At 54.9% G+C, this 26,666-nt stretch overlaps 2 protein-coding genes across 2 annotated transcripts in view; one reads left to right on the top strand and one right to left on the bottom strand.

Moving 5' to 3' along the window:
• Window positions 1–1,179: 1,179 nt before the first annotated feature.
• On the top strand, window positions 1,180–18,241 carry COL9A2 (collagen type IX alpha 2 chain). The gene is made up of 32 exons (XM_059868592.1): window positions 1,180–1,302; window positions 3,631–3,705; window positions 4,739–4,774; window positions 4,859–4,921; window positions 5,747–5,800; window positions 6,279–6,314; window positions 6,467–6,490; window positions 6,636–6,689; window positions 6,901–6,954; window positions 7,128–7,175; window positions 7,301–7,357; window positions 8,268–8,321; window positions 8,903–8,956; window positions 9,540–9,593; window positions 9,735–9,788; window positions 9,870–9,923; window positions 10,081–10,134; window positions 10,328–10,381; window positions 10,549–10,602; window positions 11,191–11,235; window positions 11,366–11,419; window positions 11,679–11,732; window positions 11,811–11,864; window positions 12,643–12,714; window positions 12,796–12,831; window positions 12,971–13,015; window positions 13,155–13,187; window positions 13,715–13,861; window positions 14,273–14,327; window positions 14,488–14,676; window positions 14,800–14,877; window positions 16,251–18,241. Exons 1-32 carry the CDS (start codon window positions 1,228–1,230, stop codon window positions 16,454–16,456), a joined length of 2,076 nt encoding a protein of 691 aa, XP_059724575.1. The 5' UTR covers window positions 1,180–1,227; the 3' UTR covers window positions 16,457–18,241.
• Window positions 18,242–24,632: 6,391 nt separating this feature from the next.
• CSMD2 (CUB and Sushi multiple domains 2) overlaps window positions 24,633–26,666 on the bottom strand; it is a 90,373-nt gene continuing 88,339 nt past the window's right edge. The window contains exon 48 of the mRNA XM_059868782.1: window positions 24,633–26,180. The gene's annotated coding sequence lies outside the window, so the exon portion shown is untranslated. The remainder of the gene's footprint in view (window positions 26,181–26,666) is intronic.

The raw sequence follows: 26,666 nt of genomic DNA, 5'->3' as shown, positions 1-26,666 counted from the left end.
GCTGGGACACAGGGACACGAGCAGGAGCATCCCAGCAGCTCCGGGAGGGAGCGATCCCAAAGGAGATGCTCCCAGATCTCTTTTTTTTGGCCCCAAACCCTCCAGGTTTTGGTGGAATCGCTTCCCTGTCAGGAAGAACGATCCAGGAGCGATCCCAGCGCACAGCGGAGCATCCCCAGTGCCAACCGGGCCGTGCTGGGGTGGCCCCGTGCCCGGCGGGGAGGGTGCCCAGCCCTCCGTGCCAGCCCAAATCGCCGAGCCCCCCCCAAAGGCGATGAATCAGCGGCGCTCTGTGGAGGAGAGGAGGAGGACGAGGAGGAGGAGGAGGAGGAGGAGGGGGCCGGGATGAATCATCCCGTGTTCCCTGGGAATGGGGGGTGGCTGCTGGCGAAGGCGGGAACCAGGAATGGGAACGGGGATGGGGATGTGAGCGGGACATCCATCCCCCCATGGAACTGCCACTGTGACCCCCCTCTTCCCTCCCAGTGTCGCTCTGGGGACATCCCCGAGGGTGACAGGGCAGGAATTGGGGCAGGAATCCCCCGGGAGCCTCCCTGGGGTGGCAGGAGCTGGTTCCCAGTGCCGTCCCCATCGCAGGGCGTGAGGGAGCCGCACCACAACGCCCAGTGGCACTGGGATGGCGTCGTGATGGGGACACCACGGGGACATCCTGGGACAGCCTGGCCGGGCTGTCCCTGGCAGCAGCTCCCGAGCTCGTCCCTGTCCTGTTCCAGCCCCTCGTCTGTGCCAAATCCCGTCCCCATCCTGCCAAATCCGTCCCCATCGTGCCAAATTCTGTGTCCACCATGCCAAACTCTGTCCCCATCGTGCCAAATCCGTCCCCATCGTGCCAAACTCTGTCCCCACCATGCCAAACTCTGTCCCCATCGTGCCAAATCCGTCCCCATCGTGCCAAACTCTGTCCCCACCATGCCAAATCCTGTCCCCATCGCGCCAAACCCCCTGTCCCCATCCAGCCCACAATCGCCACGGGCTCACCTGAGAGGGGCGGGGACCTGCCCTCATCCCCCTGCTGCATATTAATGAGCCCCTTCCTCCTCCTCCTCCTCCTCCTCCTCCTCCTCCTCCTCCTCCTCCTCCTCCTCCTCCTCCTCCTCCTCCTCGCCCGGCCCTCCCGGTGTCCCGGAGCGCTGCGAGTCGGGGCGGCCGGCGCTCGGTGCCAGCCGCGCTCGGTGCCAGCCGCGCTCGGTGCCAGCCCGGCTCGCCATGGCCCGTGCCACCACGCTGGTGTCGCAGCTCTGGCTCCTGCTCCAAGCCTCCTGCCTCTGCCTGGCCCAGCTCGTAAGTGCCGTGCTCGATTCCCGGGCTGGAGAGGGGCTGGAGAAGGGGATGGAGAGGGGATGGAGAGGGGACATTCCCCATCTCTGAGCACTTTGGGTTTATTCCCCCTTGTTTTTCCCAGGAATGTCCCCCTGGGAGGGTGGGAACAGCCGGAGACCTCTCCGTGCGGACTTGGAAATTCACTTGGCTAAAGGAGTTTAGTTTGATTTTCCCTCTGGAGCAGCAGTGGAAGGCTTTAACTTCCCCACTGGATTTTCTGGGGGATTTGCTCCTGCTTTCCTGGGATTCGTTCTGAGTGGGGCTGGGGGGGCTCTGACCCTCCCGGGGTGGTCTCAGGGCTCCGTGGGGCTGTTGGGGGGGGGGGGTCCCCGTGGACTCTCCAGGCTCACCCCGGAGCAGGAGAAAATGGATCTGGAAAAAGGGAAGGTGAGCCCTGCAGAGGGGCAGGCAGTGGCATTCCACCTGGGAAAACTCTCCTTGCCTTACAACTGCAAAAAAATCAGATTTTAGAGGTTTTGGGGAATTTTTCCATGCGGTTCCTGAGCTGCCTGTTGGAAACTGAGGGACAACTCCTTCCTAAAGCCCCTCTGGGGTCCCCATGGACTTGTGGGGGTAGGGGAGCGGAGCAGGGGGGATGTGGGAATTTCGGGAACAAGGAACCCTTTGGAATTGGTTCCTTGGGCAGGACAAAGGTGCCATTCAGGGGAGATCGCAGGGACGGGCTCAGGGATTGACCCAAGGTGGAGCTGGGGCTCTCTTTGTGTACACGAACCAGCAGCACCTCTCACCCCTATAGATTTACATCGATTCCCGCATTTATTCCTTATATTTCTATTTATTTTTTAAATGAGAGGCTGGAGGAGCTGCAGGAGTGCAGCCCAGCCTGCTTCCCATTTCCAGGAACACCAGGGCTTCAGTGTGCAGGACTGGAATCTCTTCCCCCTGAACTCCCTGTTAGGATAACAGAGGTTTCTTTGCCGAGTCCTGTGCAAACCTCAAAGCCAGGACCAGGCTCCAGGAGCTTCCCTGAATGGAGCTTTTGTCTGGAGCCTGGGAGCAGAGCCAGCCTGGCCCAGGAGAGCTCACACAGAGGGGCTGGGGGTCCCCACCTCATCCTGGGGGTTTGGGCACCTGAATCCTGCCAGTGCTCCCAGAAATCCCACTCTGAGCTAAAAGGAGTCTTTGGAAGCGCTGCTGTCACCCCATGGACACCCTGCTCTGTCGGGGCAGGGAAGGGGGGACAGAGGTGGGGTAGAAATGCTTGGAGAGCCTGCCCCATGCAGGCAGGAGCAGCGGGGAAAGAGGGAGCAGAGATGGGGTAAAAATGTCATCCCATGGAGATCCCTGCTCCGTTGGGGTAGGAGGCCATGGACAGCAGGGAAAGAGGGGTAAAAATGTCATTCCACAGAGTTCCTGCTCCATCAGGGCAGGAGATCCTTGGACACCAGGGAAAGGGAGAATAGAGATGGGGTAAAAATGTCGTCTTGTGGGCATCCTGCTCCATGGGGGCAGGAAATCCTTGAATACCAGGGAAAGGGAGAACAGAGATGGGGTAAAAATGTCATCCCATGGAGATCCTTGTCTGTTGGGGTAGGAGGCCATGGACAGCAGGGAAAGAGGGAGCAGAGATGGGGTAAAAATGTCATCCCATGGAGATCCCTGTCCATTGGGGTAGGAGGCCATGGACAGCAGGGAAAGAGGGAGCAGAGATGGGGTAAAAATGTCATTCCACAGAGTTCCTGCTCCATCAGGGCAGGAGATCCTTGGGTACCAGGGAAAGGGAGAACAGAGATGGGGTAAAAATATCGTCTTGTGGGCATCCTGCTCCATGGGGGCAGGAGATCCTTGGATACCAGGGAAAGGGAGAACAGAGATGGGGTAAAAATGTCATTCCATGGAGATCCCTGCTCCGTTGGGGTAGGAGGCCATGGACAGCAGGGAAAGAGGGAGCAGAGATGGGGTAAAAATGTCATCCCACGGAGCTCCTGCTCCACCAGGGCAGGAGATCCTTGGGCACCAGGGGGAGAGGAAGGAGGGGTAAAAACGCTGCCATCACCCCATGGAGACCCCGCTCTGTTCCCCATGGACACCAGGGCAGGAGCGGGGAGAAATGGGATGGAAACTGGGCAGGGGATGAGGAGCTGGAGGTGCCAGTGGGAGAAATCCTGGATTGTCCCATCCATGCCCGTGCTGGGGGATCCACAGGAGGGGCAGAGCTCTGAGCCCTCGGGCTGTTCTCCATCCCAGCTCCCTGCAAGTGCATTCCCAGCACATTCCCCACACATCTCGGGGTCCTTCCTGACGTGGATCCCATCCCTTTTCCCACAGCGAGGGCCACCAGGAGAGCCTGGCCCACGAGGGCCCCCTGGTCCCCCAGGAGTGCCAGGAGCTGATGGCATCGATGTGAGTGAGCAGGAACCTGTGCTGGCTGCGGGAGGGAGGGAGGGAGGGGACACGGAGCACAAAAGGGACATTGTGAGTGGCACAGGGCCGGGGGTGGCACTCAGTGCTGTTCCCACCCCTGATTTAGGGCAGACAGAGCAGCCCCAGCTCTGTTTGGTGCTGCACCCCAAATCCAGCTCCATCCACAGCTGAGGAATTGGGGGCTGGATTGGTTTTGGGGGAATGCAGGACAGGGAGGGTGCAGTGGGGGATGACTGGGGCAGGGAGCACCCCAGAGGTGAAGGGGGGGCCTGGGGGGGGACAGTGACATCCCAGTGGGGTTCCTGCAGAGGGATGTGGTGGGGGATTGTGGCTCTGGATCCTCCACGGGCTGTGGGATGGGGGCCTGAACAGAGGGGAGCCCTGTGAGGCAGCAGAAAGTGCCCTTTCTCCAGGAGGTGGTGTTATTTCAGTGTTATTTATACCCAGAGCAGCCACGGTGCTTCAGAAACCCCAGCACAACCCTCACAAAATCCCACTAGAAACCCCACAAAAGCCACCTCAGAAACCCCATCAAACCCTCACAAAATCCCAGTAAAACCCTCACAAACCCCAATAAAACCCTCACAAAACCCTAGTACGACCTTCACCAATTCCCCCTCAAAAACCCCAGTAAAACCCTCACAAAACCCTCAATAAAACCCTTCCAAATACCCCAAAACCCTCACAAACCCCAAAAACCCCTCACAAACCCCAAAAACCACTCCCAAACCCCAAAGAAACCCTCACAAACCCCAAAGAAACCCTCCCAAACCCCACTAAAACCCTTCCAAATGCCCCAAAACCCTCCCAAACCCCCAAAATCCCTCCCAAACCCCACTAAAACCCTCACAACCCCCCAAAACCCCCCACCCTCCCCAACCCCAGCCCCATCCTGCCCTGCCTGTGGGATCCAGCAGCTCCCTCCTGTGCCAGGAGCAGGACAGGGATCGGGGTCCCCAGGCTGGGCTCTGTGGGGTGCCCCATCCCCTTCCCACCTCTCCCCTTTCCCCAGGGTGACAAAGGCCCTGCAGGATCTGCCGGCTCCCCGGTGAGTGCCCACCCCATCCTGGCTGATCCCGCTCCTTCCACGGGGCCTCCTTCCCACCTGATCCCAACTTTGCATTTTTTCCAGGGTGTCAAGGGCGAGCCTGGAGCCCCTGGCCCGGATGGACCCCCAGGGAAGCCTGGCATTGATGTGAGGACTGTCCCCTGTCCCCTCCTGGTGTCCCTGTCTGGGGGGTCACAGCAAACTGCTCCTGTCCCCAGTGTCTGCCCCACATAAAAACGTGCCCAAATCACCTGGGGGATCCCAAATGAGCTCAGGAAGAGCTTTTGCACCCTTTTCCACCTTTAGGATCCCAGCAGAGCTCAGGAAGAGCTTCTGCCCCTCCTGCCCACCTTGGGAATCCCAAAAGAGCTTGGGAATTGCTTCTGCCACCCCCTCCCACCTTGGGGATCCCAAAAGAGCTTCTGCCACCCCCTCCCACCTTGGGAATCCCAAAAGAGCTTCTGCCACCCCCTCCCACCTTGGGGATCCTAAAAGAGCTTGGGAATTGCTTCTTCCACCCCTTTCCACCTTTGGAATCCCAGCAGAGCTCCTCTTGTTTCCCCCAGAATAAATCTGAAGCAATTCCCCACTGTCCCCACTTCCTTGGCACCCATAAGGTGGCACCGGTGACGTTGCCACTGTCCCCTCCTTGGCACGGCCTGGCAGAGGTGGTGGCAGGAAGGGGGCGGTGCTGCCACCTCACCCTGCCTGTCCCCAGGTCCCCTGGGGGTGTGATGGGTGCCTGGGGAGGTTTGGGTGGGTTCCTGCCCCATCCCAGGGATAAAAGTGGGATCAGGGACAGGTGGAGCTGCCCACGTGTCCCTGCCAGGGCTGGATGTGCCCAGGGTGTGGGTGAGGGTCCCTGCTGGGCGTCCCTGTGCCGTGAAATTCCTGATGGATTCAACCCAGCAAGAATCCCTGGCTGGAGAGGAGGAGGAATGGGAATAACTCGCTGGATCTCTTCCCTTGCAGGGCCTGACAGGAGCCAAAGGGGAGCCAGGACCCACTGGCAGGCCAGGAACCAAAGTGAGTGAGGGGCAGCCCTGGGCTCCTCATTCCCAGGATCCCACTTTCCCAAATTCCCATCTCTCCAAGGATCCCACCTTCCCAAATTCCCACCTTCCCAAGCTCCCTCATTCCCAGGCTCCCACCTTCTCAGGCTCCACCTTCCCAAATTTCCAGCTTTCCCAGGATCCCACCTTCCCAATTTCCAACCTTCCCAAATTCCCACCTTCCCAAGCTCCCTCATTCCCAGGCTCCCACCTTCCCAGGCTCCCACCTTCCCAAATTTCCACCTTCCCAATTTCCCACCTTCCCAGGCTCCCCCTTCCCCCCCAGCCCCAGCCTGGGTCCATCCCCATCCCTCTGGAAGGGATCCATGGGTGCAGGAACTGCCTGATGGAATTTTTGGCCCTGAGGCTGCATCCAGGGAAGGGGAATTGGAGCAGCTGCCAGAGCAGATCCTCCTTTTCCAGCTCCTGACTCTCCTCTTGTGTCCTGGCAGGGCCAGCCCGGACTCCCAGGGCCACCAGGGCTCCCTGTGAGTATCTGCTGCTCCCATGGGTGGGGTGGGCACCCCCCAAGTCCCCCCTGCTCCATCCTTGGTGGTGGGGTGGGAATTGCTCTCCTTGGGGCAGGAATTCTGCAGGATTTGGGGAATTTGAACCAATTGTAATTTTCTTTTTGTCGCAGGGTCCTTCACTGCCAGGACCCCCCGTAAGTGCCACGCTGGGGCTGGGATGGGTGGCCTGGGGTCCTGCTTGGAATTGTGCAGGAGGAGCTCAAACCTCAGCTCCCCCAGAGGGGAGGAATCAGGATGGGACCTCTCTTATTCCATGAATTTCTCTCCCTTCTCCCTAAGGGGCTTCCAGGCCAGGTTGGACTTCCTGGGGAGATCGGAGTGCTGGGACCCAAGGTGAGGAGTCAGGAGGGGACAGGGAAGAACCTCCCATCCAGGAGCTGCTTCTGTGGCCTCCAGGGCTCCTGGGAGGATCAGGGATGATCCTGAAACGTGGGAATGCCCTTGGTGCCATCACCCTGAGCATGTCCCCATTCCTGCTGGGACATCCTGGCTCTCCACCTCCCCTCCTCATTCCAAATTCTCCTTTCCTGGCCTTCTTTCCTAGGGTGACCCTGGACCTGATGGCCCGAGGGGTCCCCCAGGCCCTCCAGGGAAACCTGTGAGTATCCCCCAGCCCCCTCCAGGAGGGAGAAGCTTCCCCAGGCTCATCCTGGGGACTGGGGCTGGAATTTGGGCTCTGGCTCTCACCTCCCACCCCACTCCTTGTTCCCTGCTCCTGTAAAACCATCCTGATGTAAAATCCTGGAATGCTGATGGTTTCCTTCCCTGCAGGGACTCCCAGGACACCTCCAAGGCCTGGAAGGCAGCGCTGATTTCCTGGTGAGAGCTGCCATGACCTTGTCCCCTGCTGTGACCGGAGTGTCCCTGTGTCCCCTCTCCCTTCCTCTGTTCCTGGGCTTCTCCCAGTCATTCCCAACTCATCCTTGTCCTCCCTCTCCTCCCAGTGTCCCACCAGCTGCCCTCCAGGTCCCAAAGGCCCCCAGGGACTGCAGGGACTGAAGGTAAGGAAGTCCTGGAGCTGCCATGGGGGGGAAAAATGGGAATTGTCACCTCCAGGATGTGGTGGAGTGAAGGATCCTTCTCTGGATCTCTGGAGCACCACGACAGGGAGGCCTGGAGGAAAGGTCCCAGTGGGTCCCCAGCCCCTTCCTGGGGGTGGCACCCTGTGCCAAAGCCCCAACCCCAGCTCAGGATGTCACCTGTGGGATTCTGAAACCCCCCAAAATGTCCCCAGTGGGATTTTGAGCCCATTCCATGCCATCTGTGGGATTCTGAACTGCCCCCCCCTCAAAATGTTCCCAGTGGGATTTTGAGCTCCCCCTTGTCAGTGTCACCAGTAGAATTCTGAGCCCTGCATTGTCACCTGTGGGATTCTGAAACCCACCCAATGTCCCTACTGGGATTTTGAGTCCCCCAATGTCACCTGTGGGATTTTGAGCCCCTCAATGTCCCCATTGGGATTCTGAGTCCCCCAATGTCCCCATTGGGATTCTGAGCCCCTCAATGTCCCCATTGGGATTTTGAGCCCATTCCATGTCACCTGTGGGATTCTGAGCCCATTCCATGTCACCTGTGGGATTCTGAGCCCCTCAATGTCCCCGTTGGGATTCTGAGCCCCTCAATGTCCCCATTGGGATTCTGAGTCCCCCAATGTTCCTGTTGGGATTCTGAGCCCCTCAATGTCCCCATTGGGATTTTGAGCCCATTCCATGTCACCTGTGGGATTCTGAGTCCCCCAATGTCCCCATTGGGATTTTGAGTCCCCCAATGTCACCTGTGGGACTCTGAGTCCCACCACGTCCCAGCAGGCACCCCAGGGTGGGATGTGGTGGCAGGGGGGGCTCTGATGGTGCCACCACCCTGCAGCTCTGCCAGGGATTTTCCTCACGGATTTCCTCTCTCCCCCCACAGGGACACAGAGGCCGCCCCGGCGCCCTCGGAGAGCCCGGCAAGCAGGGAGAGCCGGTGAGTGCTCCAGCAGGATCCCAGGTGGATCCCAGGTGGATCCCAGGTGGATCCCAGCCAGATCCCAGCCAGATCCCAGCAGGATCCCAGCAGGATCTTGGTAGGATCTCAGCCAGATCCCAGCAGGTCCCCCAGCAGATCCCAGCAGGATCTCAGCTGGATCTCAGCAGGATCTCAGCAGATCCCAGATGGATCCCAGCAGGATCTCAGCAGGATCTCAGCAGGATCCCAGGAGGATCCCTGCAGGATCTCAGCAGATCCCAGCAGGATCTCAGCAGGATCCCAGCAGGATCTCAGCAGGATCTCAGACAGATCCCAGCAGGATCTCAGCAGGATCCAGGTGTGGCCGTCCCTGTGGGGCTGGACCCAGGGAAGGAGTTCTGGGAAGGGAAAGGAAGAAGGGAGGAAAGAGGACAATGGAAAATGTGGGAATGGGAGAGCAGAGTGGCCTTCCCAGGGTGGCTTCCTGGGCAGGGCCACCTGTCCCCATCCCCTGCCGGGTGCCAGGTGGGGGCTGTGGTGTCCCAAGGCTGCTTTGTGTCCCCTCTCCCTCCAACATTCCCTTTTTTCTGCATTCCCAGGGCCCCAAGGGGGATGTTGGTGCCTCTGGAGAACAAGGAGTCCCAGGCCCTCCGGTAAATCCTTCATTCCTCTTTTCCTCTGTCCCCCCAGTGATGCAGGATCTGGGGGTGGCCTCTTTGTCCTTGTCCCCTGACACCAGGGAGGTGACACTGGCCTGTCCCTGCTCCCAGCACTGGGACTGAAGCAAAGCCTCCATCCCATCCCTCTCCCAGCCATGGATGCCACCACCTCTCCCTCTGGAGAGCTCCACGGGCACCTGGGCTGTTCCCAGGGATAATTTGGGATAAATCCCTGCTGTCCCTTGAGTCCCCCTTGCCCCGGGGGGAATTAAAGCCACAGGAATTCTCGGAGCACTTTGAAGATGAAAAACAATTACTGGGCTGAGCCCTCCAGGCCAGGAAAGGGCAAAACTGCTTTGAAGCCAAGAGCTCTGGCCCAGGGAAGTGGCTGCAATTCGGGCCCTCTGGAGTTATGGAGTTGACAGCTGGAAAAGCACCTGCTGGGGGGCTCTGGAATTAGGAGGGACTGGAATTCCTCGTGTTTGGATTCCCAGTGTCAGGTTTTGCTGTAATTGCTGCTTCCCCCTGGGCTGGTTTTATTTTCCAGCTGAATTTGCTGTGGTTTCCTTCCCTGCAGGGACCTCAGGGCCTCCGGGGGTATCCTGGCATGGCAGGACCCAAGGGGGAGACGGTGAGTGCGGGTGGCATCCCCTGGCTCCGGGCTCCAGATGCCACCAGGATCATTCCCAGCAGCATCCCTCCGTGCTGGGCCATCTCAGGGGTGCAAGGGTGGATTGGGATGGGAATTGACCTTTCCATGCTCTCTTTCCAGGGCCCTGCTGGCTACAAGGGCATGGTCGGGAGCATTGGAGCCGCCGGGCGGCCGGTGGGTGCCCCCTCCCTCAGCCCTGGCTGCTCTGGGGTCCCACTTTGCCCTGCTCAATCCTCATCTTCCTCTCTCCTCCAGGGCAGGGAAGGCCCCAAGGGACCACCTGGGAGCCCTGGTGACAAGGGAGAGCTGGTAGGTGACCCGCCAGTGCCAGTGTGCCCGTTTCCCCAGCTTGGCACCATTCCCACATGGAAAGGGCTCTGCCCCAGTGCCCTCGAGGGGCATCTCCACCTCCCAGCTCTGTCCCCTGCACCAGCAGGACACTGACACTTGTCCCCTCCTGCTCTAGGGTGGCCGTGGCATCAGGGGACCCCAGGGTGACATCGGCCCCAAGGGGGAGAATGTGAGTACAGCTGGTGGCACCTGTGCCCTGCCTGGGCACGAGTCCCCTGTCCCTGGCTGTGCCAGTGTGTGTCCTTGTCCCCTCCAGCACACACACCTGGAATGTTCCTCTCCCTCCCCGCATCTTTTTGTGCCCACCGTGAGCCTTTGAGTCCCTTCGAGGTGTCCCATGAGTGCCTCTTGCCCCTTTTCAGGGTCTCCCGGGCATCGATGGCAAGGATGGCACCCCAGGGATCCCGGGAGTGAAGGTGAGGGAATGCCACCCGCTGGGAGTAACGGGAATGGCAAAGGGAACAATGTCCCTTGGCACGGCAGCTCCTGGCCACGTGCCCAGGGCACTGTCCCCCTCGGGCAGGAGCCCCTTGCCCACCTGTGGGCACCCCATTCCTGGTGACACCCCCTCTGTCCCTCGCAGGGTGCCACAGGACAGGCCGGACGGCCGGGAACGCCGGGACACCGGGGACAAGCTGTGAGTGCAGGACCCCCCAGCCTGTCCCCTGGGGTGACATCCCTCTGCCAGGGGTGCCAGGGCCAGCACCCCGAGGGGACACTGAGCTGTGCCAGGGCCAGCACCCCGAGGGGACACTGAGCTGTGCCCAGGGGTGACACCCCAAGGGGACACTCAGCTGTGCCCAGGGGTGACACCCCGAGGGGACACTGAGCTGTGCCCAGGGGTGACACCCCAAGGGGACACTCAGCTGTGCCAGGGCCAGCACCCCGAGGGGACACTCAGCTGTGCCCAGGGGTGACTCCCCAAGGGGATACTCAGCTGTGCCAGGGCCAGCACCCCGAGGGGACACTGAGCTGTGCCCGGGGGTGACTCCCCGAGGGGACACTGAGCTGTGCCCAGGGGTGACACCCCAAGGGGACACTCAGCTGTGCCCGGGGGTGACTCCCCGAGGGGACACTGAGCTGTGCCCAGGGGTGACACCCCAAGGGGACACTCAGCTGTGCCCAGGGGTAACACCCCAAGGGGACACTCAGCTGTGCCCAGGGGTGACACCCCAAGGGGACACTGAGCTGTGCCCAGGGGTTGATCCTGACTTTGTTCCCTTAGGGATTGCCAGGCCAGCCAGGAAGCAAAGGTGGCCCAGGTGACAAGGTGGGTGACGCCTCTGAGCATCCACCCTGCGGCTCTTGTCCCCTCCCTGTCCCCACTGTCCCTGCTGTCCCCTATCTGTCCCTGCTGTCCCCCTGTGTCCCCTCTGACCCTCCTCTCTCACCCTTCACAGGGTGAATCGGGTCCTCGGGGCCACCCCGGTGTCACCGGTGCCCCAGGGCAGCTGGTAAGTACCGAGATGTCACCGTGTCCCTCCCGGGGACAGCCTCGGGGCTGAGCTCTCTCTTTTTTCCTTTTATTTCGTTTCCTGTGAGCTAAAAGCAGAATCGGGCACTTCATTCCCCCCCTGCTCCTCCGGGACCCCCTGCTCCTGTCACCACCCTGCGGTGGTGACAAGGACAGGGCCACCCTCCCTCAGGGAAGGACAAGGAGCACACCATCCCGGTCAATCTCATCTTCTGTGGGATTTTCTCTCCCGTTTTTAGGGCGAGCCCGGACCTCGGGGTGAGCAGGGCCCGCAGGGTGTCCCTGGGCCGAAGGTGAGTTGGGGACACTGTGGGGGTGGCCGGGCCAAGGGGAGGTGGCCCTGACTCTGCTCCTTTCCCGGCTCTCCACAGGGTGACAGGGGCGAGCGTGGCCTCGTGGGGCCCCCCGGGGAGCAGGGCAGAGCGGTGAGTTGTCCCCAAAGCTGGGCTGGGACATGGGGAAGGCTCTGAGGTGTCCCCAAAGCCAGTGAGTTGTCCCCAAAGCTGGGCTGGGACATGGGAGATGCTCTGAATTGTCCCCACAGCTGGGCTGGGATATGGGGAATGCTCTGAGTTGTCCCTAAAGCCACTCTGGGACATGGGAGATGCTCTGAGTTGTCCCCAAAGCTGAGATGTGACACAGGGAATGCTCTGAGTTGTCCCCAAAGCCACTCTGGGACACAGGATATGCTCTGAGTTGTCCCCAAAGCCACTCTGGGACACGGGGAATGCTCAGCCCCAGGATGGGGGGTTCCAAGCCTGGCTTTGGGATCAGTGGGGCACAGCCAGACCTCCCCCTTTGATCCCGGGGTCAGTCCCATGCCTGTCCTGCTGCTGAGGGATTAGGGAATAGCTCAGGGATTAATGGGACCCCAGCTGGGACAGGAATTTCCCCCCATCCCAGGAGAGCCCAGCCCCTCTCCAGAGCTTTCTTGCACTGGAAAAACAGCCAAAACCTGATTTTTGGTGCTTTTCCTGGGGACAGGAATCCATCCCTGGAAGATCACTGCTCTGGGCGTGGTTTCTCCATGGTTTTGTGCCCTGTGTCCCCTCAGAGCTGGGATTTAGGGAAGGTTGGGAGGCTGGGATCAGCTGGGGGATGGGGAGCTGCCCGTGCACCTCACTGCCTTGGGGACAACTCCCTGCTGGGTAATCTTTCCATTTTCTCCTCTCACTCATTTTCCCACATTCCTTGGATTTCCAGGGGCCAAAGGGTGAGCAGGGCCCACCAGGCATCCCAGGACCCCAAGGCTTGCCTGGAGTCAAAGGAGACAAGGTGACAGCTCGGGGGACAGCAGGGTGGCTTCTCGGGGACTCTGCTCTGAGCTGGGCTGATCCCAGTTTTTCCTTTTCCCAGGGCTCTCCAGGGAAAACCGGCCCCAAAGGCAGCACTGTGAGTACATCCCAGGCTGGGATTAACAGAGCTGGGTTTAACACTGCCTCTAGGAACCTTCTCCATGAATTCCCCCCTCATCCCAGAGAGGGAATGTTTCCTTTGGGAATGTTCTCTTCTCTCCTTGCCTTTCCTTTAGGGAGATCCAGGTGTCCACGGCCTGGCAGGGCTCAAGGGAGAGAAGGTGGGTGCTTCCAGAAGATTCCTGGGAATGCTGCGGGATCCCTTCCCATGCTGGGGGATCCTGCCTGGCATTAAATCCCAGCTCCAGCCCTAAATCCCTGCTGTCTCCTCATTGCCTTTCCCGTGTCCTCTGTCCCCAGGGGGAGTCAGGAGAGCCAGGACCCAAGGGACAGGTGAGTGAGGGGGAATTTGGGACCGAGGGGGCCCCACAACTTGGGGGATTTGTGGGATCCTCAGCTGGAGCCTCCCTGCTGAGGTGCTGAGGGAATATTTTCCCTGGAGATGGGAGCCAGTGACCACAGTCAGCCCTGGATTCAGGCTCAGCTCCTCTTTGGGGTTAAACCCTGGATTCAGGCTCAGTTCTGGGCTCAGCAAGAGATTCAGGCTAAGCCCCAGTTTTGGGGTCCAGTTCAAGATTCAAATTCAGCCCCAGTTTTTGGGATCCAACCCTGGATTCAGCCCCAGCCCTAATTTTTGTGATACAGCCCTGGATGCAGCTCCAGCCCCATTTGGGAATCCAGCCCCAATTTTTGGAATCCAGCCCAAATTTTCAGGATCCAGCCCTGGGTTCACTCCCAGCCCCATTTAGGACCCAGCCCTGCCTGTGGTTTTTGGGACATTTTGGGCTCTTGGGGTGCAACCCCCCATGCTCAGCACCACCTGAGCCCCTCATGCCCCTCTCCCTCCATCCCTCCTCCAGCAAGGCATCCAGGGAGACCTCGGCTTTCCCGGCCCCTCGGGGGATGCAGGAGCACCGGGAATTCGGGGCTATCCCGGCCCGCCCGGCCCGCGGGGGCTGGTGGGGGAGCGCGGAGTGCCGGGAATGCCGGGCCCGCGGGGCACAGCCGTGAGTATCCCGATCCCACAGCCCTCCTCACCCTCCCTGCTCGGCAGGAATTGCCTCTCCTTCCCACCCAACTCCTCTGGGAACACGTTGCTGATCCACTCAGGAGCTGGGATCCCGCCTTCCTGGGGAGGAATTCTGTCTTTCCCACTGTGTATGGCACCCAAAAACCGTCCTTATATAAACGAGCCAGCAGCAGGGATTTGTAGGGTTGGGATTTTTCCCTAAAAACCTCGTTTTGGACTCAAATGCCATGAGAGGGATGCACTGAGCGTGGAGCACTTGCCCTGGGACAGAACGGGGAAGAGCAGGGTGGGAAGGTGACCTGGGATGCAGGGAGGGGATGGGGATTGGGATTTGGGCTGGGAAGGGCTCTGGGAGGGGACAGAAGGAGCAAAATTCCCTTCCTGGCAGGGCCGGGACGCTGGGGACCAGCACATCGTGGACGTGGTGCTGAAGATGCTGCAAGGTGAGGGTGGAGTGGGGCCACCACATCCCATGGATCCCATGGATCCCTTCTCATGGATCCAGTGGGTCCCATCCCATGGATCCCACCCCATGGATCCCACCCTATAGTTCCCGTGGTTCCCATCCTATGGATCCCATCCCGGCCCCTCTCTGCCCCACAGAGCAGCTGGCAGAGGTGGCCGTGAGTGCCAAGAGAGCTGCCCTGGGTGGGGTCGGGGCCATGGGACCCCCCGGTCCCCCCGGCCCCCCAGGACCACCCGGTGATCAGGGTCCCCACGGCCCCATGGGACCCCGAGGTGTCCCCGGAATCCTGGGAGCTGCCGGGCAGATCGGCAACGTCGGACCCAAAGGTGGGTGGTGGTGGCACGGTGCCAGGAGCAAACCCCCTGGGGTGGCACTGCCACGCTTGTCCCTGTCCCTGATCGCCCGTCCAGGGTTTCCATGGAGTCCTTCCCTCCTTTTTGTACCCACAGGGAAGAGAGGAGAGAAGGGCGAGCGGGGAGAGGTTGGCCGTGGCCACCCGGGAATGCCAGGTCCTCCAGGGATCCCAGGTGAGACCAGGTGTCCCCAGCACTGACACGGCCAGGTGGCCTTTGTCACCTTGGGGTGATGAGCCCAGCGGTGGCTGGGTACCTTCTGATCCATCCCACAAAACCTGCTCAGGTTTATCCCAAAAAAACTGCCCAGGTCCATCCCACAAAAATTGCCCAGGTCCATCCCATAAAAACTGCCCAGGTCCATCCCATAAAAACTGCCCAGGTTCATCCTGTAAATCTGCTCAGGTTTATTCCACAAAACCTGCTCAGAATCCTCCCACAAAACGGGCCCAAGTTCATCCCATAAAACCTGCACAAGCTCATCCCACAAAACCTCAACTTCATCCCTATTTCTGAGGGAAAATTCCTATTTCTCAGGGGAAAAAAAACCCCCGTCCTATTTCTGAGGAAAAATCCCTATTATTTCTCAGGGAAAAAAAAACCCTATTTCTGAGGTCATTAGTTCAGCACTTTCTTGCTGAATCCCCATTTTTTTAGGGAAAATCCCTATTTCTCAGGGAAAAGCCCTTATTTCTCAGGGAAAAAAAAAAATCCTATTTCTCAGGGAAAATCCCTATTTCTCAGGGAAAGCACCTATTTCTCATAGGAAAATACCTATCATTTCTCAGAGAAAAATCCCTATTATTTCTGAGGAGAAAATACCTATTTCTCAGAGGAAAGTCTCTATTTCTGAGGGGAAATTCCCTATTTTTGAGGAAAAAAAAATCCCTATTTCTGAGGGGAAAATCCCTATTATTTCTCAAGGAAAAAAATCCCTATTATTTCTCAGGGAAAACCCCTATTTCTCTTAGAAAAATACCAGTTATTTCTCAGAGAAAAATCTCTATTATTTCTGAGGAGAAAATCCCTATTTCTCATAGAAAAATACCTATCATTTCTCAGAGGAAAATCTCGATTTCTGAGGGCAAATCCCTATTTCTGAGGGCAAAATCCCTATTTCTGAGGGAAAAATCCCTATTTCTGAGGGGAAAGTCCCTGTTTCTCATAGGAAAATACCTATCATTTCTCAGTGAAAAATTCCTATTATTTCTGAGGAGAAAATCCCTATTTCTGAGGGGAAAATCCCTATTTCTGAGGGGAAATCCCTATATCTGAGGGGGAAAATCCCTATATGTGAGGAGGAAAATCCCTATTTCTGAGGGGAAAAAATCCCTATTTCTGAGGGGAACATCCCTATTTCTGAGGGGGAAGTCCCTATTTCTCATAGGAAAATACCTATCATTTCTCAGAGAAAAATCCCTGTTATTTCTGAGGAGAAAATCCCTATTTCCGAGGGAAAAATCCCTATTTCTGAGGGAAAAAAAATCCCTATTTCTGAGGGGAACATCCCTATTATTTCTCACCACCCCACCTCGTTGCCTTTCCAGGTCTCCCGGGCATCCCTGGCCACGCTCTGGACGGCAAGGCGGGCGAGCGGGGCCAGCCGGGCTCTCCGGGCGAGGCGGGCCGGCCGGGCTCGCCGGGGCCCGCGGGGCTGCCGGGCTTCTGCGAGCCGGCCGCCTGCCTGGCCGCCTCGGCCTACGCCGCAGCCCGCCTCACGGAGCCGGGCAGCGTCAAGGGCCCCTCGTTCTGAGCGATTCCCCAGGGAAAATCCCTTCCCAAAGTCACCACAACACTGCGATGGCGCGGGGAGAAGATTCCAGGCTTTCCCGGTTCTGCGGTGAGGGCGGGCGCAGGGGAAAATGCAGCCCTAAAATGATAGTTTTGGGACCTGATTTTCTTTTACACAGTTCTGGCGGCATAAATTTTATTTAAATACACTTTAGGGTTCCTCTGTGCTGCCCCCACCTCCGTTCTGAGCAATTCCCTCATAAAAATCCCAAAGTGACCTACACACTGCCAGAAGCTTCCGCGCTTTCCCAGTTCTGGGGTGAGGGTGGATGCAGGGAAAACACAGCCCTAAAATGTTAATTTTGGGCATAACCCCAAATTTGGGACCTGATTTTCTTTGACACAGTTCTGGCAGCATAAAAAAAATCTTAAATGGGCATAAATTTTGTTTCATGGGGAGAAGCTTCCGCGCTTTCCCGGTTCTGGGGTGAGGGCGGGCGCAGGGAAAGCAAAGCCCTAAAATGATAATTTTTGGACCTGATTTTCTTTTACACAGTTCTGGCAGCATAAATTTTATTTAAATACATTTTTAGGGTTTCTCTGTGCTGCCCCCACCTCCGTTCTGAGCAATTCCCTCATGAAAATCCCAAAGTGACCTACACACTGCCAGAAACTTCCGTGCTTTCCCAGTTCTGGGGTGAGGGAGGATGCAGGGAAAACACAGCCCTAAAATGTTAATTTTGAGAACAACCCCAAATTTGGGACCTGATTTTCTTTGACACAGTTCTGACAGCATAAAAAAATCTTAAATGGGCATAAATTTTGTTTCCTGGGGAGAAGCTTCCGTGCTTTCCTGGTTCTGGGGTGAGGGTGAGCACAGGGAAAGCACAGCCCTAAAATGATAATTTTGGGACCTGATTTTCTTTTACACAGTTCTGGCAGCATAAATTTTATTTAAATACATTTTAGGGTTTCTCTGTGCTGCCCCCACCTCCGTTCTGAGCAATTCCCCAAGAAAAATCCCTTCCCAAAGTGACCACAACACTGCAATCCCACGAGGAGAATCTGCCGCACTTTCCTGGTTCTGGGGTGAGGGTGGACACAGGGAAAACACAGCCCTAAAATGTTAATTTTGGGCATAACCCCAGATTTGGGACCTGATTTTCTTTGACACAGTTCTGGCAATATAAAAAAATCTTAAATGGGCATAAATTTTATTTAATGGGGAGAAGCTTCCGCGCTTTCCCGGTTCTGGGGTGAGGGTGGGCACAGGGAAAACACAGCCCTAAAATGTTAATTATGTTAATTTTGGGCATAACCCCAAATTTGGGACCTGATTTTCTTTTACACAGTTCTGGCAGCATAAAAAAATCCTAAGAGTGGGCATAAATTTTATTTAAATACACTTTAAGGTTCCTCTGTGCTGCCAGAATCTGTAAAGGGTCTTTATGTAAACCAGAATCAGGGCCTCTAATCCTGTTTCCATCCTGTTTTGGGGTTTCAAATATGCTCCCTGCACCCATTTCCCAAAAAAATTAAATTGGAATAAATTTTATAATTCCCTGGGGTGTTTGAAGGAGCTGGTGGAAATTCCCTTTTCTTTGTTAATTTGGAATTTTTAAAGTCCCCCCCAAAACCAAAATCATGGTTTGATTATTTAAGAGAATTCCCAGCTCCAACTTTGTCACTCCCAGAGCTGTAAATCTTTGTAAAATAGGCATAAAAATAGGGATATTTTATAATTGTGCTGAGGAAAACACCAACTTTTGGAAAAACTGGACAATAAAACCAAGCTGGATTCTTAATAGCTGGAATGATGCCTGGATTTCTTTGGATCAAAGCAAGGCCATGGTGGGGTGCAGAATTTTAAGGGTAGAAATTGAGGATTGGGGTGATAAGTTTTTCTTTGGGCTAGGTCTTATGAGCTCTCAGAGAACTTATTGCACTTGAGATAGTTTTGTTACTCCAAATGGCATAAAATTAGTAGGGTGGCTTCTGAAGTAGTGTTGGAAACAAAAAAGTTTTAATAAAATGTCAAATAAAGTTTTTTCAGAGAAAAACTGGCCTAGGGGTAAGAGGTTTTTAGTCTTACTAAAACACTATAAAAGCAATTTTTCCTCTGTTCTCCTCTTTTTCTAGTGAATTATTTAGGTTGGACTTTTTAGTCTCTGTCTAATCAGACAGACCTAAGTTTAAAGGAAAGCCTCAAAAGTTCTATAAAGTGTCTTTTTACCAAATTAAAGAGAAAAACTTCTAAGCTTTTTTCCTTTTTAAAGAGACAAAAGATAATTTAGCCACTCCATCAACAAAAACCACATTCCTACAGCTGGGAAGAGGGATGAAGTCCTTCATCCCACGAGGAAGAAGCTTGGATGCTATTCCAGAGAGATTGAAACTCAAATGTGGAGATGGAACAGCTGGAAAAGTGGATCTGTCCCAGATCCCAAAAATCCCTGTGGGGAGAGGGGAGGGAAGAGCCTGGCTGAGCCTCCCTTTCCGGGGAGATTCATCCCGATCCTTTTCCCTGGAATTCTCATTGAATTCCCGTTGAATTCCTGTTGAATTCCCATTTTCCGACCCCTCGGGGAATCCCGCTCCAGCTGTGCCGCAAATCTGGGCACATCCCAGCTCTTCCTGGCTTTTCTCCCCACCAGAGGGAGCTGCCAGCCCGTGGAATTGGCTCTTCCAGCCTGGGATATTCCCGATAAACGCGGGTTTCCTTCTGGAAGGGGCTGGAGCATCCCCCGGGACCGGGCTGAGGGGGGAAAAGGGGGAATTCCCTTCCTTTGACCCCTTCCCACTTTTGGGATGGACGTGGAAGGGCTGGAAGGGGCTGGGAGAAGGGAATGAAGGCTGGAAGATGAGTTTTGGTCCAGGGAAAAGCCACTTCCAGGTGGGATCAGGGCTGAGCAGGGAAAAGCCGCTTGCCAGGACAGAGCAGGAAAAGCTCTGCTGTGCCTGTGGAGCATCCTGAGCATCCAGGAGGATCCAGGAATCCTCAGGAGCTCCTCAGTCCCTCAGCACATCCCGGGATGGGATGGGATGGATGAGCTCCAGCACATCCAGGGATGCTGCTCCAGCTGATCCAGCTGCTTCCAGAGCCAGCACAACTTCCCAAAAATCGCTGGGGGCAGCAGTGAGGGAGCTCTGCCTTGGCAAGGAGCAGCTCTGACCTTCCTGATCCATCCCGGCAGGCACCAGGAATCCAGAGCCTGTCAAAGCCGGCGTCTGGGAAGACTAAAAAGCTCGGGAATTAATTAAAATTCCGGGAAGCAGCTGTCTGGAGCTCCTGCCTCTCTCTTTCCCACCTGCTCGTGCCTCGTGGATTCTCCTGGGAGCCAGCCCAGTCCTTGTCACCTCAGCTGATCCCTGCTCCCAGACATCCAAACCTCAAGATCCAAAGCCTGGCCAGGCACGGCTTCTTTTCCAAGCAAAACCAGGTGGAATCTTTCCAAATTATTCCAAGGCCTTTAAGAATCTGCTCCCCAGGAATTCAGGGGGAGGAGTCCAGTGTCCTGTCTGCCTTCGGTGGGATGGGAAAGGCAAAGGGGAAGAAGGGACAGGGAATTGAGGAATCCATTTGGGATTGCACCAGTTCCTCCTCCAGACCTGAAACCTCCCGCAGGAGCTTTCCTTTGCTTCCCAACTCCTTGGGAAGCTGTGGGAAAAGAGGAAAGGAAGAATCAGGATAAATGATAGCCTGGAATAATGAAATTAAATGGGCGGGGACACCTTCCATTGTCCCAAGTTGTTCCAACCTGGCCTTGGACACTTCCAGGGATGGGGCAACCACAGCTCCCCATGGAAATCCATCCCAGCCCCTTCCCACCCTCCCAGGGAGGAATTTTTTCCCAAAATCCCATCCAAAGCATCCTTTTCCCCAAAATCCACCGTGTCCCCCTCGGTTATGCACCTGAAATCCCACCCCGGGACGTTCCGTGGCCATGAATAATTCAGGAATATCAGGAAAGTTTCCTGGAGCTGATGAGCCCAAATCACCTGGAGGAGGTGAAGATGAGCTAATCACCGTTTGTTCTCTCTCATTGCTGATTAACTGCTAATTAGAATATTAAACAAGGGCTTAAATACCTAAATGAGCTTCTGAGGATGGAGTTCGTTATTGGAGTTGCCATAAAATTCCTGATTTTTATTCTTGGATTATTGTTTGATGGGTTCATTTTTTTTTGCCTCTTAAAGAAAGGGATTTGTTTTTAAAGTGCTTTGTTCTGCTGGATTGTTGGAGGATTTGGAATAAATTAATCCCAAACTCCATCAAAACACCGGGAATGGTGCTCCCAGCTCCATAAGCAGGGTGCCCAAAGTTCAGGAAGCTTCTCCAGGAAAAAAAAGGGCAAATTTTGGATGCTCTGCCCAAAATAGCTTCAAGATTCCTGCAGGGTGAGAAGAGGGAATGGGGGGTCACAGGGAATTCACTTCCACCCATTTCCATGGAAGTGGCTGTGGGAATGAGGCTGGGAAATCCTGAGAACCCAAATTAAAGGTGGGGAAGGGCAGGACTGGCCTGGCAGTGACAGGGAGGGGACAGAGGGGACAGCAATGTCACCCACGAGGGTGGCACCCAGGCAGAAAACAGGGATGGAAAGCGTGGGAATCATGGAATTGTGATGGTTGGAAAAGACCTCCAGGATCATCAAATCCAACCTTCCCACATCCATCCTGCCGTGGAGCCCACGGACAGGGATGCTGCTGATGGGATGAGGGCTGGGAAAACCTTTGGGGACGTGGCTGGAATGTTGGGTCCCCTCCCTCTGGACCCAAACCTGACCCCAGCCCCAGCCCTGACCCCAGATCCCATCCCAGGTATCCCTGCAGGACAATTCCTGGCACAACCCTCGCTCTATGGGAAGCAGGGAACAGCTGCCTCCTGTCTGTAAATGAAATAATATTAATTAGGCCTCTTAATGAGGGTTTGTTGTGGCATTAATTAACCCCCAGGCCTTGGCAGAGGGTGGGGTTCAGCCCCAGCACTTCTAAGAATTCCCCAGACCCCAATTCCCAAGATTCCTGTTGTGATTTTCCCTGCTTTTCCCTCAAATCCTGGCAGCTGTCCCTGTTCCGGTCACCTCCCTGGGCTGCCAAATTTTGGGATGTGCTATCCTTAAACCTCTCTCTGCTGCCAACACCATTTTGTTCCCATCTGTTTTCCAAGGGTTTTTCCAAAGGAGCTCAGCCCAGCCCAGCCTGGCAGCACCATCCTGCCCTAAAACCATTCCTTGGGAGCAGCAGAGAATTCCAGAGGAGGTTGGGATGGAACATGGATGCCAGGTTTTTCCATCCTGGCACTTCCAGCCACAAGTTGTGCTTGGGAATCCTGCATCCATCATGGGATCACGACATTCCCATGAGGAATGAGCTGCTGGTTTGGGATGCAGCTCCTCCCTGTTCCCTTCCTGCAATCCCTGCTTGAAACCTCTTCATTCCCAGCAGCAGGAATGGCAGCACCACTGAGGAAATGGAGGGGAAAAAATCCCAAATCCAGCAGGGAGTGGATTTTTGGAGCCAGAACCTTCTGGGGTGACAGGGCCAGCAGCAGGAGCTGATTCCAGCAGGATGGGGAAGTTCAGAGCTGGGATCAAAGGGCCACATCCAGGTGCTCCAGTTCCTGGCAGGTGGGAATGGTGCAGTTAATCCATGGATTTGTGTCCAATGCCGAGGGTTTTGGCCGCCCAGGGTGTGAATTCCTAAGAAGAATTGGGAATTGTGCTGATTGTGAGTGCCCATCCCATCAGATCCCACATCCAGGAATTCCAGGACAAACCTACTCCACGTTCAAGCAGCTCCATCTGCCTCACCCTGAGCTCTTTTTTTGTGTCTGAACACGGATTTTAAACAATTTCTTCTCATTTTTGGCCAGATTTCCTGGCAGATTTCCGAAGGAATGCTCCAGGACAGTGCCTGCATTCCCAAAGCTGTCCCAAAGTGGCCAGCATTTGCTCCAGTGATATTTTCCAGGCACTGAGAAGTGGCAAAACCAGGAAAAATCAATAGTTACAATCCCAGCGGCTCGGTTCTGCTGATGAGCCATGTTCTCCCTGCTGAAAAACCCGGGAATTGCAAAGGAAATGGAAAAAAAAGGGGGAAAAAAGGGAAAAGGAGCACAGAACTCCCCTCGGTGCTGTCCCCCACTTAACCTCCCGTGCCCTGAATTCCCTTGGGAAGATCCAGCCACGCCCCTCCAGTCTGGAAGCTGAATTTAATCACCCTTTAATGGGAGAGAGGCCAAGGATTCCCAGGGCTGCCCAACGATTTGTTCCACAATCAGCTGGAAAGGGCAATTGGAGCAATAATTCCTGGATGTGGAATTATTATTATTATTATTATTATTATTATTATTATTATTACTTCTGACACCCCCCTATCCCTCCATCCTCGGGCTGAATTAAGGTGGTCTTGAAAGTGACATTTAATGAAAAAGATATTTAATTTATAATTTAGTTTATAAATCCCGGGTGGGAGAAGGCACCGATTCCATCTTTTCCATCCATCCTGCACTTCCACTCTCCTCACGGGGAGTTTCCCACTTGTTTTTACTGGAGCTTGGAATATTCCAGGCTGGCAGATGGAAGGAATTGGAACTCGGGGGGATTCATTTTCAAAGAAGAAAATCCTAATTAAAAAAATCTCCTGGATTTTTTTTTTTTTTTTCTTTTTTGGGGATGAGCCAACTCCTGGCATCAGGGCAGGGATCCCTCTGAGGAATCCCATGGGATATTCCTGAAGAAATCCTCAGTCTCCCTGATGGTCCTTTCCTGGTTCTTTCCCCCAAAAGATTCCCAGTGGATGCTCCAGCTCATCCCAGTTTTATTCCCCCCAAAAATGCCCGGGGGATGCTCCAGCTCCTGTCCTGCTGCTCTCCATGGATTTTTTTCCTGGTGGATGTTTTGCTGGTCTTTCCCTGGGTTTTTTTCCCAGAAGATTCCCAGTGGTAGCTCCAGCTCTGTCTCCCAATTTCTCTGCTTGTCTCTCCCTGTTTTTTTCCCCCAAAATATTCCCAGTGGAAGCTCCAGCTCTCTCTCCCAGTTTCCCTGCTGGTCTCTCCCTCAATCAGCAGCCACTGGAAGATCCAGGGGGATTTTGGGATCTTTCCTTCCAGGGAATGCTGGCAGAGGGGTTGGGAGAGCTTTGAAAATCAACAAATCCCAGTGGTGGAGGAGATTCCAGAGCTGGAACTTGGTGGCAAAAGTGCTTGGGAAATGAGGAATTCTCTCCTGAAGGGCACCCAAAATCTGAGCCTGGGTCAGGGATGAAACCCTAAATAGAGGGAAACTTTGGGAATTGGAAGCCAGAGGAATCCTGGAATGGTTTGGGTTGGGAGCAACCTTAAGGATGATCCCATTCCACCCAAAATTCCACGGCCAGGGATGCCTCCCACTATCCCAGGCTGCTCCAAGCTTGGACATTCCAGGGATGGGGCAGCCCCAGCTCCTCTGGGAAGCTCCAAAAGCGTTTTTGATCCCCTTCCCTCCTCCCGAATCCATGGAAGTCCAGCAGGATCCCTTCCCAAGGAATGCCCTGCTCCAGGCTCATCCCATCCCAAGAAACCTCAGCTCCCTCCCCTGCCCTTATTTTGGATAAACCGAGCCAAGGAGGGGACAGATCCAAGGAGAAATCCAAGGATGAAGAGTCTGGGAGCGGGAAAAGCCAAACAAAACCAAGGGAGCACCAAATCCACACGGGAGCAGCCAAGGGACATCAGAGACCCCTCCAGGGCCTTCTTCATCCCAAATTTCCTCCATCCAGAGTTAATTCCTGCCAATCACCGGGCACGGCAGAGAGGAGGCGTTAATTAAAACCTCATTAAGGCAAATTGGGGCTGCTGGAGCAGGAATGCGGGGGTTGGGAAGCGGGAAGGGTCCCGTTCTCCCTTCCCAAGGGATAAAATCCTGCTGGAAAAGCCAAATCCATTCCTCCAAATCCACCCAATTTGCCCGGATTTTCCTGAAATCAGGATGAGCTGGAAAAGTCGGGAATCTCCATCCCTGCACGAGTGGTGTGTGCACATCCTGAAAATCCCGGGAGAAACCTTTTGGAATTCACACACACCTCAAAAAAACCCCAAAATACCAAAAACCCCACCAACAACAACCAAAAAAAAAAACCCACCAAAAAACCCCCAAACCCAAAATAAAGAAAATTTAAAAAAAAAAGCACCAGGGGGTTGTAAGAAAAAGCAATGCAAAAATCGAGATTTTTTATTATTTGGAAGTCCAAAATCGAAAATAGCTTTGAAATTCTGCAGGGAACGCCGGGAACACACGGAAAAGCCTCATATACAGAGACAGATAAATTAACTGGGAATTCTGCAGACAAGCCAGGGGCATGGAGAGATTCCATATGTACATTTTTATGGAAACCATTTATACACTTTATTACATTTACAAAAAAAAGCTGATTTTTTTTTTCTCACTACTTTTTTTTCTTGTTTTTGTTTTTCCCTACGATAATGAAAAAAAAAATTACATTTTGGTTTTTTTATTTATTTTTTAGCTGTACAAACTTTTAATTAATAAAAATATATCTCTGTACAAAAGAGGGATTTGAGCTTTTTTTTGTGTTTTTTTATAATTTTTCTCATTTTTTCCCTTTTTTCTTCATTTTTTTCCCTTTTATTTTCATTTTTTCCCTTTTTCCCATATTTTTTTTTTTTTACCATATGCAAGTCCTCTGGGCACAAGGATGGAGAATGGCATGGAGCAGATCTCAGCCAGCTTGCAAATAAATGGGATAAACCCCTTTTCCCACTTCCTTGGCTCCCTGGGCAACAGCAGGAAAAGGGAATTCATGGATCCAAAGCAGCAAATTCCATTTAAGTCGAGCTCTCTCTTCTCCCTGCCCGGGTGGTTTTAAATATTTTGGATTTATTTTGCACTCCTGGGCATGGGTTTCTCCTGGATTTTCCATGGAATGAGTGGGAGCCAGGTGTGGGAAGCATCACCTGGAGCAGCCAGGGGAGGATTCCCTGGAATTTGGAGAAGAACCTGGAAGGATCCAAGCTCTGCTTCCAGGGACTGTTGGAATTTTGGGCCCTGGAATTGGGGATGTGGAAGGGCAGGGGTTCGAGTTGGGCTCTGGGGTTTTTAGGGATAACTGAGCTTGGAAAAGATCAGGGATGGGCCAGGAGAGCCCAGCTGGAGGCAGGGTGGGATCCAAGGATTCCAAGGGGTCCTCCCAGCCTTGTTCCAGCCCTGGGATTGATGTCCCATCCAGGTGTTCTCTGTAAATCCAGCCAGGAATGCCCAAAGGAAAACCAAACGGGAAGAGGGGAAAAGCTTCCCAAGGTTTGGAAAACTCCCATTTGAAAACCCTTCCTCTGCTCAAGCCCTGGGGTAGAAAATGCAACAAAAAATAACCCAGAAACCCAAACCCAGACACACAAATCCTCATCCTGTCCCATCCAGGTGTTTTCCACAGAATCCAGCACCTTGTGCACAACCTCTCTGTCGCCCGAGCTCTTCCCAAAGTTTGGGAAGCTCCTTGCAGGAGCAGCTGGGGAAAGCCTTCCCACCAGCAGGCCTTCCCGAGGTCTGGGAGCGGGGCCGGAGCAGAACCTTTGGCTTGGAGATCCAGCAGGATGGAGGAGGTGGATCCAGCAGCCCCTCGGGAATTCCAGGGAGGTGCAGCAGCTTCCCCGCAGCCTGGGCGGGGGCGGGAGCAGGGAGGGGGGGAGGGGATGGATGGATGGTGAGGTGGGACAGTCATCCACACTGGACACCGGCCACGGGAATCTGGGAAAGCAAGGGGCTGGTCAGGACACATGGGAATTCCGGGGAAGTGGCCTTGGTATCCGAAAACTGGAGTATTCCAGATGGAATATTCCCTGCATTCCATGATCCCATGAGAAGCCTTCCAGCTCCCTGTACTCCATGATCCCAAACCTTTCCAAATCCCCGCACATTCCATGATCCCAAACCCTTCGAACTCCCCACAACCCACGATCCCAAGAGAACCCTTCCAACTCCCTGTACTCCATGATCCAACTCCCCACACCCCATGACCCCAAACCCTTCCAACTCCCCACATTCCACAATCCCAAACCCTTCCAGTTCCCCACACTCCATGACCCCAAACCCTTCCAGTTCCCCACACTCCATCATCCCAAACCCCTCCAACTCCCCATACCCCATGATCCCAAACCCTTCCAACTCCCCACTAACTCCATGACCCCAAACCCTTCCAGTTCCCCAGTCACTTCATGACCCCAAACCCTTCCA

The sequence above is a fragment of the Haemorhous mexicanus genome, chromosome 27, assembly GCF_027477595.1.
Source record: "Haemorhous mexicanus isolate bHaeMex1 chromosome 27, bHaeMex1.pri, whole genome shotgun sequence".
Taxonomy (NCBI): domain Eukaryota; kingdom Metazoa; phylum Chordata; class Aves; order Passeriformes; family Fringillidae; genus Haemorhous; species Haemorhous mexicanus.
The sequence above is the reverse complement of the archived record's forward strand: the minus strand, read 5'-3'. Positions and strand labels throughout refer to the sequence as shown.

Coding starts and splice junctions, on each gene's coding strand:
- COL9A2 (XM_059868592.1), top strand. CDS start 1,228: ATGGCCCGTGCCACCACGCTGGTGTCGCAGCTCTGGCTCCTGCTCCAA. Junction 1,303..3,630: donor GCCTCTGCCTGGCCCAGCTC/GTAAGTGCCGTG, acceptor CTTTTCCCACAG/CGAGGGCCACCAGGAGAGCC. Junction 13,862..14,272: donor CGGGCCCGCGGGGCACAGCC/GTGAGTATCCCG, acceptor CCTTCCTGGCAG/GGCCGGGACGCTGGGGACCA.